This window comes from Fopius arisanus, unplaced genomic scaffold (assembly GCF_000806365.1).
Source record: "Fopius arisanus strain USDA-PBARC FA_bdor unplaced genomic scaffold, ASM80636v1 scaffold00148, whole genome shotgun sequence".
Taxonomy (NCBI): Eukaryota; Metazoa; Arthropoda; class Insecta; order Hymenoptera; family Braconidae; genus Fopius; species Fopius arisanus.
In genome coordinates this window covers 184,343-199,184 of record NW_011887887.1, presented here as the reverse complement: position 1 = coordinate 199,184, position 14,842 = coordinate 184,343, and the positions used below count along the sequence as shown (strand labels likewise).

Sequence of the window (14,842 nt, the reverse complement as noted above, 5' to 3'; positions counted from 1 at the left end):
ATATTCCCACCACATGCGGAATACTCTGATCCATCCAGAGCCGCTTCTTTTGCCGATTATTTAGAGCCAGTCATCGAAAAGTCTCTCAACAAATACCGAGTCCATTAAATCTTTCATACCACTAATTTTATTTATTTGACACTTCGGTAAGTTCTTAGATTCATTGAATCGGCCAAAAGCTTTACCATTTCCTTTAATTATCCATTTATCCCGAGAAGTACCGATTGAATTCCCCACAGAAAACGCCTCATGATATTTCCCATTAAATAAAAAAGCATGCAAACTTTTTTGTCAGCTTTTGTCGGCGCATACCTCAGTCACTTAAAATCGACAGTTTATTGGCGAATAAAAATAGATCATCGGAATAAAAATGGGGCATTCCACCCACTTACATCCATTAATCTTGTCAAAAAATTCAAACACATGGTGAAAATATAGAATTTCCACTGTGCAGTCGGATAATTCAAACGGTTCTATTGCACTCGAGATAAACTAAATATTTGATTTGCCTTCTGAAATTGTTTCGTTAAACAAGCGTGATTTTACAACACGGAATCCTAACACCTGGTACTGTGTGTTACCGTGTCAAGGACGAGTCAATGCGGAAAAAAGGGGTTTGCACTGTTCACGTGATGAGATCGCGTGTAAAGGGACTTTGGGGTCAAGTGGTTTTAAACTGGAAGAAATAAAAATCTGTTGGGTTCGTTTACACTGGATTTTTTTTTCTAATTTCCATTAACGATATCACGTGAATTCCCAATTCAACTCAATTTCAGAATTCAATTGCACGGTAAAATTGCTGAAAGTTCATGTCAAAATTGGTTTTCACGTTGAAAAATTGACAGGAGCATGTGTTCTTGTAATGAATAAATCCGCTTGGTCGACAGTATTTTTTTCTGTGAGTTTGGCACGGAAATAATTGAGTTGGATGGTGTTGGATATCTCATAGCTAATGCTAAGGGTTGCGAGTACAACGAGCCACACATTCTTGGTATTTGCACTTGACCATTATACCACCAATGTCGCATGCCGGTTTTCCAATTATTTATTTCGAGAATCGAGCGGATGGTGTCAATTCTAATAAATCGAAATGGAAAAGAGGATCACTATAATGGCAGTTCGATGAAAAAAAAAACAGTCGGAGGATAATCGAGTTTTAAAGAGGACGTGTCAATTATGTCGAAAGGATATTTAGGATGAACCTTCCCTGATTTTTCAACCTGTCTCAAGTGATTTTGTTTGAGCCGAGTTATTTCCTACCCTCGACCTGAGTGGATTACAAATATAATTCTTATCGCGAGTTCGATAGATTCTCTCCCCGTTGAAAACCGTCTGCCCAATATCTGGCGTAAAGCCAGATTTTTCGTACCGAGCGCAAAAGCGCGTATGGATGATGATCGTCTGACGTCGACACGTAACCGATGATGAAGTAACCGAAAATAAAATACTATCCCAACGCCCTAGCGAACATTCATTCGTACCGGTTGCCCGACAATACGATTAAACGACTCAGGAATTCGATACTCTCTCTGAATGATCAAAGCCAAACAGCCAAGTTATTTCGAGAACTTGGTATTGCCGTTGAAGATCTGTCGCAGCGGATAAATGAAACATTCTGTTCAACAAAGTTCACCTGATTGAAGGAACTGCTCCTCCGACACGCACACAACATCAAAGAGAAAAGTATGAGTTGTCAGAATGAATTCGATTGTACACGTAAAAGTCTTTTGGAACACGGTCACGAGATTGACAGCTGCCAAGCCTCGTAACCCATTAATTAATTCGGTAAATTATCGATTGACTTGTGGTCGTAGCCTTAAGGACATTTGCTCATTCAGGGACACCCTAATTTTAGCGGATAGCCCCGGGATGTGCGTTTGGCCCCGTGTCATCGTCATCATCTAGCCGAAATACGCAATCGTAATACTGACAGAGTGGAGACCTGTGTAGCCCAGTTATACATTCGATCTGACTTTGTGAAGGAACAAAACTCAAATCCAAATCAGTTGTGGCTCGTGACTTATATTAACCGGGTGCAACCGGCCTAAAAACTAATTACTAGGTGATGGAAAATGATTGACAATTGAATCTCGAATAATGACGAGAGGAGGATGATGGGGATGGTGTTTCGTTGGGAATTGGCGCTGGTAGCGATGCTCGCTAAATCATGAAATAGCTCATAAAGCTGTGTTGGAATTATCTAAAGTCCGTCTGAAGATGTGGGTGTAGACGACTTACGCAATTCAGCACCTGTGTCAACGTGCTTTTTCCACTCAATCATGTGAAGTTACAACCGGGCATTCATAATTTTCCATCAATTACAATTAATGAAGTTGATTAATTCCAAAAAATGGGCCTGATGCTGTCCATTCTCGTTGGTTGCGTGGGTGTCATTGAGCTGCTGACTGCTCTGAAACAGGTAACCACTGATGCTGGAGCTTCACCAGCTCCATGTCTGTCCTATCATGACTCCGTCATCGAGACCCCGAGCTTTCATGATTCAATATGCGGAATTACCCACTCGGGGGACATCAGGATGCCCCGAAGTGCGAGAAATAAACTGGAGAATCTTCACGAGTATAGTATTAGAGTAAGAAGTGAACTGAGATGTCATGGTTATGGGGATGGCTCGACCCTTTCAGAAATCAGCAGTCGAGATGCCCTGGGATTGTCCCGACCAGATTCCCGTCTCAGCATGGACTTTGATCATGACGTAATCGAGGGTGAAGTCCAACAGACACTTGATGGCGGTGACAAATCCGTTGAAGAGGTCATCAGACCAGAGTGTCCTCTGACCCTGACATCAGTATTACCTCAGAAGCCTTCAGCTTCGCATTCTTCTACTGAATTCACTGGATCATTCAATGATTCAGAGGACGATTTGGATAGCAAAGAGTGTTTCGACTGTCAAGATGATGATCGTAATTACTCGTCCTCAGCGAGATCTTCACTAGAAGAACATGCGGAAATAACCAGAAGACTGCGTAAGAAAAGAGTGAAGAAGAGCGAACCGAAATCAATGGATTTACTTATGGACACTATTCTGCTTCAGGGAGATCTTCTGAATAGCGAAGAGACTCGCATGATTCATTCTGAGAAATTCGAGGGATTGTCTTCGTCCCATAAACGTCCGAGAGCCCAGAAAAGCGGAAGTGCGGTTTTACGAAAGCCAACGAGACTGAAATCGAGGAATGCCGAGATCAGTAAATCAGCTGAAAATCTTTCCCGAAAGGAAACAAAACGTCAGCGTGATCCCGATCGGAGGAAATCAGATATTTCGGTGCAGACGCTGGGAAATTATTCTTTCCGAGACGAATGGACCAATACATCACCGACTGACAGTGAGGGGTCGATATCGGCGAGTAGATCAAGTGTTTCCGTCCACGTGCAAACGAATTTTGACGGAGACGATGAATTCACGTTCGAGGCACTTCGATCCAAGGGCATAAGGGATATTGGATTGAAACAGAGGAACGGTAGAAAATCATTCCGGAGTAAACGTTTTCCAAAGTCACGCTCACTCGATGATCCAACTGTCAGTGAGGTGAATTGTCAATATGACCGGAATATTCCATTGTTTGAAGGGCATTGTTCAGACAACCGGAGAGTCCAACCATTTGGCAATTCTGCGGTTGGATTAAACGACGAGTTTTCGCAGTTGTCACTCGATAATGGAGATGAGTCGATCGATGAAGAGTTTTTGGATGCCGAAGATGTGGATCAACTTCGAAATGCACCAATTCAATACTGCATACCCCATAATCAAGAGAGCAACAAAGCGTTTTGGGTAATTTTCGATATTTTTTGTCTTTCTGGTGGAATTTTATTGATTGCATTGGAATTCTATTGTAATTCGTTGGTTTGCCTTTTAATATCATTAGCCACGGTAAATACTGATGGAAACAGACAAAGGGAAAGTACACAATATATCAGGCAATAATGATCACCGTAATTAATTGTTTTGTACTGTTGACGTCAACTCGTGTAGAAAATAATACATTGAAATTTGGCCAATTTCCCCGTGGCTTCATGCAGGAGACAATCAATCGTTGACTCTGTGAGATAATAGTCATGAACGTATAAACTATTGACGCATAAAATTACTCAGTGAGTCAATAGGTTATGAAATATTGTAATTGTACATTCATTGCTCGAATTTCACAGGTGATCCCCTTGATTTTGGGGACACAGGGGACAAATGAGGGATTTATTGGCACAATTGAACCGAATATATGCGGAATCAATGGTCGCTCAATAGAGAATTGCCATTCGGCATTTTTTGGAGATAATATCTCCCCCCAAAAATTCAAAATTCCAGATAAATTGGAAGAAAAGCTCCTTCTGTACCGATTTTCTCTGCCCGAAAACTAGAAACACCTCTCTAAACCACTGTTTAATCTCCACAAAGTCACAACTTCTCCTCCCATAAACGACACGCATTTTGTGGTGCCGTGTGACTCTCAAAAGCGTCACGTGGGGAAGACTAAAATATCAATCTCCCCACGTTAGCGATTTTGGGCTAATCAAGACAAAAAAAAAACCTTCATTCAATCCAGGATTTTTCACCGCTAAAAATCGGCAAATCCATTGAGAGATTTTTTTTTCGTCAATTCAATTTTTAGGGAGAAGTTGAAAAAAATGGAAATGGCGTAGGGCCCCGAGACATTGGTGATGCGTGGAAAATACCGACCCACTTAGCATGGCATTTTCCACGGTGAGTGGTTAAAACTCAACTCGTTTTATTCCCCCATCATCCACCCACTGTGTTTCAACCTCCACCCGACAGATCGTTTGAAAAAACCACCTGCTTGGCACAGTATCAAATCGACGTGTGCTCACCCATCGCTCGTTCATCCTCTCCAGTCCTCCCTTCCCCATTAACCCTCCTATATCGTTGGTGATGTGCGAAAAAATTCCAGTCCACTTGTTTACGCTCGTCCCCAGGCTCACACCAATTTTTTATGACTCCGTTTTATTATTAATCCCCGTAAATAACGATTTTGTAACCCGAGTCAAGTACCGTATAATACCGGGGTCGGGCTATTCTTGCAGGAGGCCGTATAGAATAAGAGAGCAAGGGTGGGGTTGTAATATCAAATCTGGAATTCCTCGAGACACCAGTGGAATGACTTAATTAAGACCACCATCGGCCCAAAAATACATTTGACTACAGAGATCCTCTGGGATTTTAGTCTTTTGACGATTGAAAAAAATTACGTAATGAATTTGATGGATCTGGTGGTTCCATTCGGTTCCATTGGGATGTTAAAAATGAAGAAGCTCTATAATAATCTATGTTCTCCCATTCGGTGGTCAGAGAGAATTCTTGCACCCGGCACACTTGCATCACCCTGACTCCACCACGACTTCTCAAATCCGAGGAAGATGGGTGAAAATTGGGTAGTGGTGGTAAACGCCAGTCTCTCCCAATGGATGAATAACGTAAGAAGAGAGGGTAGAGGTACTATTTTGCGTGACGAGGGGTAATGAGAGGAGGGAGAAAATATTCTGGAGTCGTCGGGACGCCGAAAATAGCGTCCCGATATGAGATGACGCCCAGGTCGGTTTGTTCCTAGATTTCAGTCAGTTCGCAAACTTCGAAAGCAACGCGGTTTGCTCCCGAAAAAAAAGAAAAAGAGAGAAAGAAAAAGAAAAAAAAATTCACCACCCTGTTGAAAAGAGTTAGCCACCCCCGAAGTTCCGGTCCGGCCTGTTGATTGTTTGATACTTCTGTTTGATTTAACTTCATTGAAAGATAATTAAAGACAATGGCGGATGTAGACAGCAGTGTTGTGTTCACCACGGAGCGAAAAACTCGCAAAGTGAAGAAGACGACGAAACGCAGGGAGAGCCACGATCAGAACGCGGAGGTCACGATCACGGAGGTCGACAACACCCCCAACAACCACACCGCCATCGACGAGTATGTGCTGGCTGAAGGCAACACCGTTTTACCCCATTTTTTTCTCCCACAAAAATTACTCCTCCCCCAATTCATCATCCCACGGTGAAAAATTTGTTATTGCAATTGCAACGAATTTTTCACCGTGCATATAAAAATTTGCTTATCCAAATTTGCTTGACATTTCGTGATTTCGAGTAATCGTAAGAGTTAGCGGTTAAAATACCGGGAGATAATAATCGGTCTGACAGCAGCATCAAATTTTCTCAACCAATTCTCAAGTCTATTTGTTCTTATCAATCGTAATTACCGGTTTAACGCATTACCCAAATATACTCAGCCAGCACATACAACATCACTCATTCAAGGTACATATCTGGGGTACACAGCGCGAGAATAATGGCTGACTCAATTACAAATGATTCCCGTGAACAGCTGAATCAGTGATAATAATTTCTATTTTTCTATTTTCATTGTTGCAGTTGATTTTCAGTGGAGAATACACAAAGGCGATGAACAAGGATTGGCACAGCGGCCACTTTTGCTGCTGGCAATGCGACGAATCTCTCACTGGACAACGGTATGTACTACGAGACGAGCATCCGTATTGTATCAAGTGTTACGAGAGCATTTTTGCCAACGGATGCGAAGAGTGCAACAAGATCATCGGCATAGACTCAAAGGTAATTCAATCGATAAAAAAAAAAAAATTAAAAAATCCTATCGAATGAAATAATAGTCGGGGAAAATAAGCCCAATCGTCAGATCACGGATTACAATGGGGATCTCGAGAATCTGGTGGAACGTAATAGTCCGTTAAATCGTGCCAATAACGCGCATAACTCGACAAATCGTACAACATCCTCGGATTCACACGGCACACCGATGCTCCTGGTGTCGACTTACTCACTCCTAGAAATAGAAATTCTTCCCGATGCAAGCACCACGATATCTCCCTCTTTCTCCATTCTGGTGTTATCGCTTATGATTATTTTTGTCGTAACCCACCAACGCACTGAGAAACGAAACACCACAGGCTTTGAATTTTCGTCATCCCCCAGGGCATCACATTTCCGAGCCAAAATAATATAAATGTCGAGTGTCAACAAGAATTATAACCGATGTTGAAATATTCTGGAATAATCTTTTCACGCTGACAATCATGTTAACACGCTATTTGTTATTGTCAACGATTGATGCTCAATGGATTATTTTTTTTTAATGCAGGATCTGTCGTACAAGGACAAGCACTGGCACGAGGCCTGCTTCCTCTGCCACAAGTGCAGGGTTTCCTTGGTGGACAAACAGTTTGGAAGCAAGGTCGACAAGATCTACTGCGGCAATTGCTATGATGCCCAATTTGCAAGCCGTTGCGATGGATGTGGCGAGATCTTCCGCGCTGGTATGTTCCTCATCAAATTTTATCATTAATTTATCGTTAATCTCATCATGACGATTTTTTCAATCATTGATAATTCGATAATTCGATCCGACACCCGGAATTTTTATCTCCAATTTCAACTCGAGAATGGCGTGCCGAATAATTATCACGATCTCATCGACAACACGTTGGTCTATCCCAGCAGTGATGTTCTAGTTATAGTAATGCCGATAGATTTCGCATTCGGTTTTTCTTATTAAGGTAATGGAGTCAAGGCTGACCATCGACTGACCTGGACAATTATCGATATGTCGGGAAGGACTACTCCTACGTTTCATGATTTTTATAAGTTATTTTCAACCGGTTGAAAAAGTGAAAGAAGTCGCTAAATAAAGAATTGATGATTCTGGTGTGTACGGGTACCGGACAATTGTTGTTGGACCAGTGTATACCCATATCAACGAGGAACCGATCTTTTGGGTTTAATGTAGGCCAGGGGCCAGACCAAGGTTGCAGGTCAGAAGTCACTGGAGAATTATACAATCGTGGAAAGTGCATGTTAAAAAAATTATTTCAAACAATTGTCGAAGGGAATTTCATTTGAAAAAAATGATGAACGACTATTACATCAATTGACAACGAGTTACGTAAATGGAATGGTGGAAAAACTAGACTTTTTTCCATGGAAGAACTTTTTCGCGATTCACAGACAAGAGCAAACAGATAAACTCGAAAATTTAAATCGGGATGGCAAAAAGAAGGAAAAACAATCCAGTGCAAAATGGAGTTTCGTTGCACACTGTACAACTCGAAGCTCTCCAGTTCTAAGTATAGTAACGTGAAAAGTTATTGCAGGAAGCGTTGCGCCTGCTCGCAATAGTTTCATTCCAGCCGGGCAACTTGAATTTTCACCGCAGTAAACCAACACCGATTCCATATACTGCATCGGCTTCCTTTCCAGTTCAAAGAAGAACACCAAGAAATCGCTAATTTCCACTACCGAATTCACTATTTTCCTTGAATTAAACCTCAATCAATTTCTAAAGAATAATTACAAGAAAAATAAAAAAATTGAGAGAAAAAATCAAATCACCTCAAGCTTGATAAAATTCTTTAAATACCGCATTTAAAATTGCCGTAAAATTAAAATTATCCGACATAATGACATTGGCGTGTGAAATAATAAAATAGATTTCGCGTGTAATGACGATTCATTGATTTGCCCTGGCGCCGGGTATAAGTGATTTCCAAGAGGATCAATCGATCCCTCAAGTTGATAGATAAACGTCATTACACTGATCGATAACTCCCACCCCAGGATAATCAAACGGCGATCAATTAATGACAATTACAGCGTCGAGACGAGACGGTTAGGAATGAAATCCCTTCCCAGACGGCGTGGCACGCGCAGGGGGAAAAGCCGTAAATGAGGGAGAGAGTAAATGAGTAAAACACGCAATCTTGGGTTGACTGTGTACTAAAGAACGTCAGTAGTGTGAAGCGAAGGATTGTGGTAGGGGCCAGAGAGTACGAGTTCTTTTCAATAAGTATTCAGACGCATCGGCGATCGCACTGACTTCAATTTATGACAAGACGTCTCGATTAATCACCAGGAGGAAAAAAAAAACCACAACAAATTGAGTGAATAAGCGAGTGATAATAATTACAAGTGAATTCCCCGTGACTGATTTAAAAAAATGGCAACGGAAGCTTTGAGGGAGCGTTTGTCGAGCAATTTGCGATTGACGACGAAAACTGTCGGCGAGGAGAGGATCAAAAGGGCCAAGGAAAAGGATGAGGATGTCGCGGTATTCAGCATGGTACCACTCGAGGGTGATTCCAAGTTTCGATGCTATTTGGGGAGGGAGTGCAGAATGGGGGATTGCAAAAAGGCACTTCCAGGTGATTTAACTGTTATTTCTTCCGATGGAATTCTCCTCAGGATGAGGGCCACTCACACCTCAAATCACGGTGTCAATACCTGAGTCAAATCTATTCGAAAATCGATTTTTCCTTGTGCATTGACACGAAATCATTGAGTAGAAATAGTTGAAATAGTTGAAATATTTGAAATAGTTGGAATAATTCAAATATAATTTTGAATTGGCGGTGTAATTGAATGAAAAGTGGTTACACGATTGAGAATATTTTTTCACGTAAACATATTTCCGAGGCAAGGGATATGTGGGCCGAGGTAGTGCGCTCATAATACGTCACGAAAAACCGGTCGGTTTGGAGTTGATCATAGAGACATGACCTTATCGGGAGTACTTGGCTCGGGTGCTTTGCCGTATATGCCATGTTCAAAGACTCCGTAATGTGTGTTATGATGAATATTATCAACTCAGTTAATAACATGTTTATCAAAGAGAATCTTGGTTTACTCACTTATCCTCACACGTCTCAATCCTGATGGATAAATTAGCCTTGACTCCATGGGTGGAGTACAGCTGACCTTTAACTATCAGTTTGCCTATTGAATTTCATTCTAATTGATCCACAAGGTGGACAGTAATATTGTAGGGCTTTCAATCGAGTTTGGGAGAGGTCAAGACGATTTTTTTTTCATCATGTATTTATAAATCTGACGCGTTACGGACTCTCCATCGCCGGAGGCTATTATATTATTGGGAATAAATTCGAGATCTTTCTGGCCCGTGAATAAATAATCTTGATGATTTATCGATCAAATTCTAGAATTATATGGAACGATTGACGTGAATCGTCGCTGATCTATTTGTCGTGAGTGGAATAGTCCAATTGTATCGATTGTTCGATTAATTCCGCGAACCGATCGAAATGAAATTCATCGAGAGAACATTCGGGGGGCATAGGGTTGCGAAAGAGGGCCTTGAGGTCCCATCCAAGTTTATACATATACGGATATAACTGATATATCGATTGGACAGTGACATCACGATTTTCTGACTCACGTTTTGATAAAAAATCATTAAAAATTCACCGATCCTAGCTTCCGATACGATTTTAATTCGCTCCGTTGATTGATTTGGCGACAATTAACAGCCGGAAAATTCAAGCGTTAGATCATCGTTGGTATTGGAATACCCGTTGATAATAATTCATATCTCATCCGAGGCGTAAAAAATAATGAAGGCTAAGGAGCACTCAAAGACGCGCTTCAACGCCTACGAAAAAAAAAAATCTAGGAAATGCTGAATTACGAGTTTCTGACTCATTTGGTGGCTCTTGAAATTTATTAGCCAAATGATGTAATGAAGAACCGTCGGTTTATTATTATGGAAATACGCGGGTATCAATAATCTTTATCAATCAGATCCAAATCATAATGAGAGAAATGATGTGAAATCGATAATCATCTCGAGCATTTGCAGAGAATAGAAATAACGATAAAAATACGAAAGTTTTTCCTCCACAATTCTACAGAGAGAGCCCAAAAATGGCCGATGATCTCCATCGGTGACTGAGAAAAAAAAAACATCGCCCACATACGCACAATATGACGTACACGATTACCATAACCAGTTGATAGATACATTGAGTGGCTTTCAGCGCGAGATAAAAACACAATGGGCTGGAGAAATCGATGATTAGAATTATGCATTCATCAGGTCATCAAGAGGAGTGTGAAAAACTTTCCATGTGGGAATTTCCACATAAAATCAAGTACCCAGAGAGTTGAGAGGCCATTTTAAAGCTTATGCTGAGCTTATATCATGATTTGAGGGTAAAGAAGCGTAACTGGAGGGCTTGTACGCGTGAAGGAAATAACAAAAAAAAAAATCCCCGTCATCACGCTGATACGATGTTATTGGGCTGTTACAGGTACGAAGAAAATGGAGTACAAGACCAGGCAGTGGCATGAAAAGTGCTTCTGCTGCGTCGTATGCAAGAACCCCATCGGATTAAAGAGCTTCATCCCACGTGAGCAGGAGATTTACTGCGCTGGCTGCTATGAGGATAAGTTTGCCACCCGTTGTGTCAAGTGTAACAAGGTAAAAAAAAAAATTCTCTCCTTCCCTCCATCCCTACTGCTCCTAATTGATAAAATTAATTACTCGTGTAAATTGGTGTTACATCAAGATCTAAATATTGATTCTCATCCCCAGATTATAACCAGCGGTGGTGTTACATACAAAAACGAGCCGTGGCATAGAGATTGCTTTACTTGCACCCACTGCAACAATTCTCTTGCTGGACAGCGATTCACTTCGCGCGACGATAAGCCCTACTGTGCCGAGTGCTTTGGCGAGCTATTTGCCAAGAGGTGTACCTCCTGCGCAAAACCAATTACTGGTTTGTTTAAAATAATTCCCTACACCAAAGTAACCTGATGGAATTGATGGAAAATCATGGTGAAATATCCCTAACAAATTATTTGTAACGACAGGTATCGGTGGCACTCGTTTCATCTCATTCGAGGACAGACACTGGCACAATGATTGCTTTATCTGCGCTGGATGCAAAACATCATTGGTTGGACGTGGTTTTATAACCGATGCCGAAGACATTATCTGCCCAGAGTGCGCCAAGGCAAAGCTCACGACCGAATGATTCAATGAAAAACGAAAGAACAAATTGCCCTCCCCCAACATTAAAGAGTCAAAAAGCTTTTAAATATTATTTCATAATCTCGCTACGATTGATATTTGTTTGATTAACTATTCCTCACTCATCTTCCTAGTGAATTGACAGGAAAATAAAGGAAAGAGGGGAGCAGTTGCTCCTCCAATCGTAGCGATATTAGTCATTTACTATTGTAATAGTCATTTGTAATTTCGACTTTTCCCTATGACGTGTTAGATGTGTAATGTTAATGCCTCGGCTGCAGCTCTATCGGAGAGTGTCACGAGCATTGTCTCGGATAGAGCTGCGGTAGATGGCTGTTGTATTGACTATTCAACGTGCGATAAATGAGCAGTCATAATAATTCTCATTAAAAGATAATATGGGAGCTAAAATCACCCGCAGATGCCTTAAAAAGTATATATAGACAAAATATATATATCAAAATGTCGATGAGAGTGAGATGTTGATGAGATTAGTGTGATGTTGTTAATTTAAAATTTCCTCATATTTTTTTCCCTTATTCTCTCCTATTTTTATCTCGTTTTCTTTGTTTTTTCTGCTTTTTTTGTAATCGAAGATCGTCAGGTGATTCGATCAGTACGAGTTAAATCAAGTTTTGTTTTTTTTTTGCCGACGGCAAAAAATACTGAGATTTTATACGCAACAAGAGACGAAATAATCTCGTTATATTTCTACTTGATTGACTCATTCACTCATCGACGTGTGTTTTCCATGAAATTCGCGGCGTGCATGCTTTATCTCGTTTGAAAGAGAGAAAATAAAAATAATTGCGTGAACAATGCACCATCATATACTTTTTTTAAAATCTCTCAATCATGTTTAAATGCAGCCACGGGAATTTATTTATTATGATTTTGCTCATTGTTTTTCAGTTTGTTTTTTTTTTCTTCGAATGTGATCACCAATAGCATTGGAATAATTCACGGTAAAATCCCAGAGGAAAATGAGTCGAATTCCGAAAGAGGAATGATATGAAAATATGAGAAAAATAGGGGATTTACCCGCTTCAATGCACTACACACAGACACGGAATTCAATTATATCATTGAAACAATAAATATGGATTTACGCACGAGTGATCACTCGTTTCTCCATCCCCTCCTCATTCCTCCCCCCACAATTCCTTTTCCTCTTTATAGTACCAATGAAATTTGTGGCCTTATTCAAATAATTATACAAACACCGAACCCCGAGCAAACTAACGTTTTGAATAATATTGTTAGTACGAAATGTTATCTGAATTTGTAATACAGGTGAATTAATATAAATATTTAACGCAGAGTTAATAAAATCTGTTCTACCCCGTCGTTTGTATTCTAACTCCCTGAAATCATTGAGGGATTTAATTCTATCTCATTATTACGCCTCAATTGCCCGAAGTAATGGCATTCCCTGGGAAAATTCCCTCTGTATCGATAATTCAGAGTGAACTACCCCACGCCAGATGTCGCCATGAAATATTTCCTCCACAAGAACTGCATCAACCCCCCGATCAGCTGTTCGATGCTAATATTAAAGAAAGCACCGTATGTTTGTTGTGTTTTATCCCCGAAAGATTTAAAGAGAGAAGATATTATCGTAACAGTGAAAGTAAAACATGTGGATATTAAGATTAATAAACAATCGTATGGATATTTTGTCAATTAGCGTTTTGTGTCGTCTGTGATATCGAACAATCGGATTTTCAGGGGGTGTTAATGAATTCTGATGGATCTGGCGATTATCCTGCAGGAAAGGTAAGTGCTAATTGTCATTTACCATTGCAATGAGTGGCTAGTGACGTAGCCCTCGGCTGAAGAATAATTTCCATGATTTTTCTCAAATTTACAGTATTTTTTTCGTCGTGTATGAGAAACAAGACGATATGTCAATATTTTTCATTAAAAAAATTCCTGAATAAATAGTCATTACTCGATGAGACCGGGGGAATGAAAAAAACAAACCGATGAATGTGTTATTTGAACTGATTGTACGAAACCGCGTAAAGGTGCAATCAACAGGCATAAATTAATGAGCGCGGCTGTGAGAACAATCGATATTCATTGTTGCAACGAGCATTTGGAGATGTTAATTCACCGAGAGGTGACAATTCGCAATAAACAAGAGCGGTTACCGGGATAAATGGAATAAAGTTTGGCACAACAGTGCAAAGACACTGAAGCGTATCCTGGTTAAAGTCCATCACCATTAACAACGTAAGAGCCCGAAGGATCAGTGAGCCTGAAATCCCATTAAGTCCCAGACTTTTTTCTACCCTTTGGTAATCTCAATGCTTGTCAATCGTTGATCCAACTCACGCATCCGTTGGACTTTTAGCGGATTACCCGTTGGTAGCAGTGAGGAAGAGAGAAAAAAATAATGGAGTAAAAGAGAATGAGGGGATAGAGGGATATGGTTAAAACGTGAGAATTTTTTGGAATGCCAATATCCCTTTACCCCCGAACCCCTCAGGATTTTTAACGTGTACGTCACATTCCGGGTCTAATGAAACTCGATGATATTTCATGTCTCCCCTGTGAGTTTAAAGAATTCAATTAAAATATGAATGCAAATGCTGATGGATTTTTGTGAAGGAGGGGATCGTCGGGTCGGGGCCTGGGATTCTTGAATTCACACGGAGGTAATTCCCGGTGGAATCCAAGACGCAATGATCCAAGCCCCCATCGATCCTCGATTTTTATCTATTTTTTAACAGATGAAAAATCTGGAATCCGTCACCCCTCCAAGTCAAGTGAAATCGATATTGGAAATTGGTCGTCGTCCTGACTCTTCCGCAAACCTCGCGTGTGCCACAACCCCGGAGCATCTCCAGGAGTTGCCATCGGAGTCGTGTGCCGGAATCTCGAGAGCGTCTCTTTAAATAATCGAGAGGCTATCCATTGGAGCGTTTTAAACGGCTGCATGCCGTTGACTCAACCTTATTGCAACTTTTAGCCGTGCATTCCACCTCCCTACGGGCTATCCGATCGGGTTTTAAATTTCAAAGCCAA

General features: G+C 40.8%; 1 protein-coding gene across 9 annotated transcripts in view; it reads left to right on the top strand.

The window, feature by feature from the left end:
• The window catches only part of Lmpt (Limpet), a 29,708-nt gene extending 16,549 nt beyond the window's left edge, over window positions 1-13,159 (top strand). For 6 of the 9 annotated variants that reach the window (XM_011314153.1, XM_011314152.1, XM_011314148.1 and 3 more), the window contains 5 exons: window positions 6,385-6,585; window positions 7,130-7,304; window positions 11,088-11,257; window positions 11,372-11,558; window positions 11,653-13,159. In XM_011314153.1, coding sequence (XP_011312455.1) covers window positions 6,385-6,585; window positions 7,130-7,304; window positions 11,088-11,257; window positions 11,372-11,558; window positions 11,653-11,816 — 897 coding nt within the window. In that variant the 3' untranslated portion in view covers window positions 11,817-13,159. Of the gene's footprint in view, window positions 1-58; window positions 147-2,008; window positions 3,788-5,569; window positions 5,924-6,384; window positions 6,586-7,129; window positions 7,305-11,087; window positions 11,258-11,371; window positions 11,559-11,652 lie in introns of those variants that run through there. The other 3 variants (XM_011314157.1, XM_011314149.1, XM_011314155.1) reach the window with 3 other exon arrangements.
• The last annotated feature ends 1,683 nt before the right edge of the window (window positions 13,160-14,842 follow it).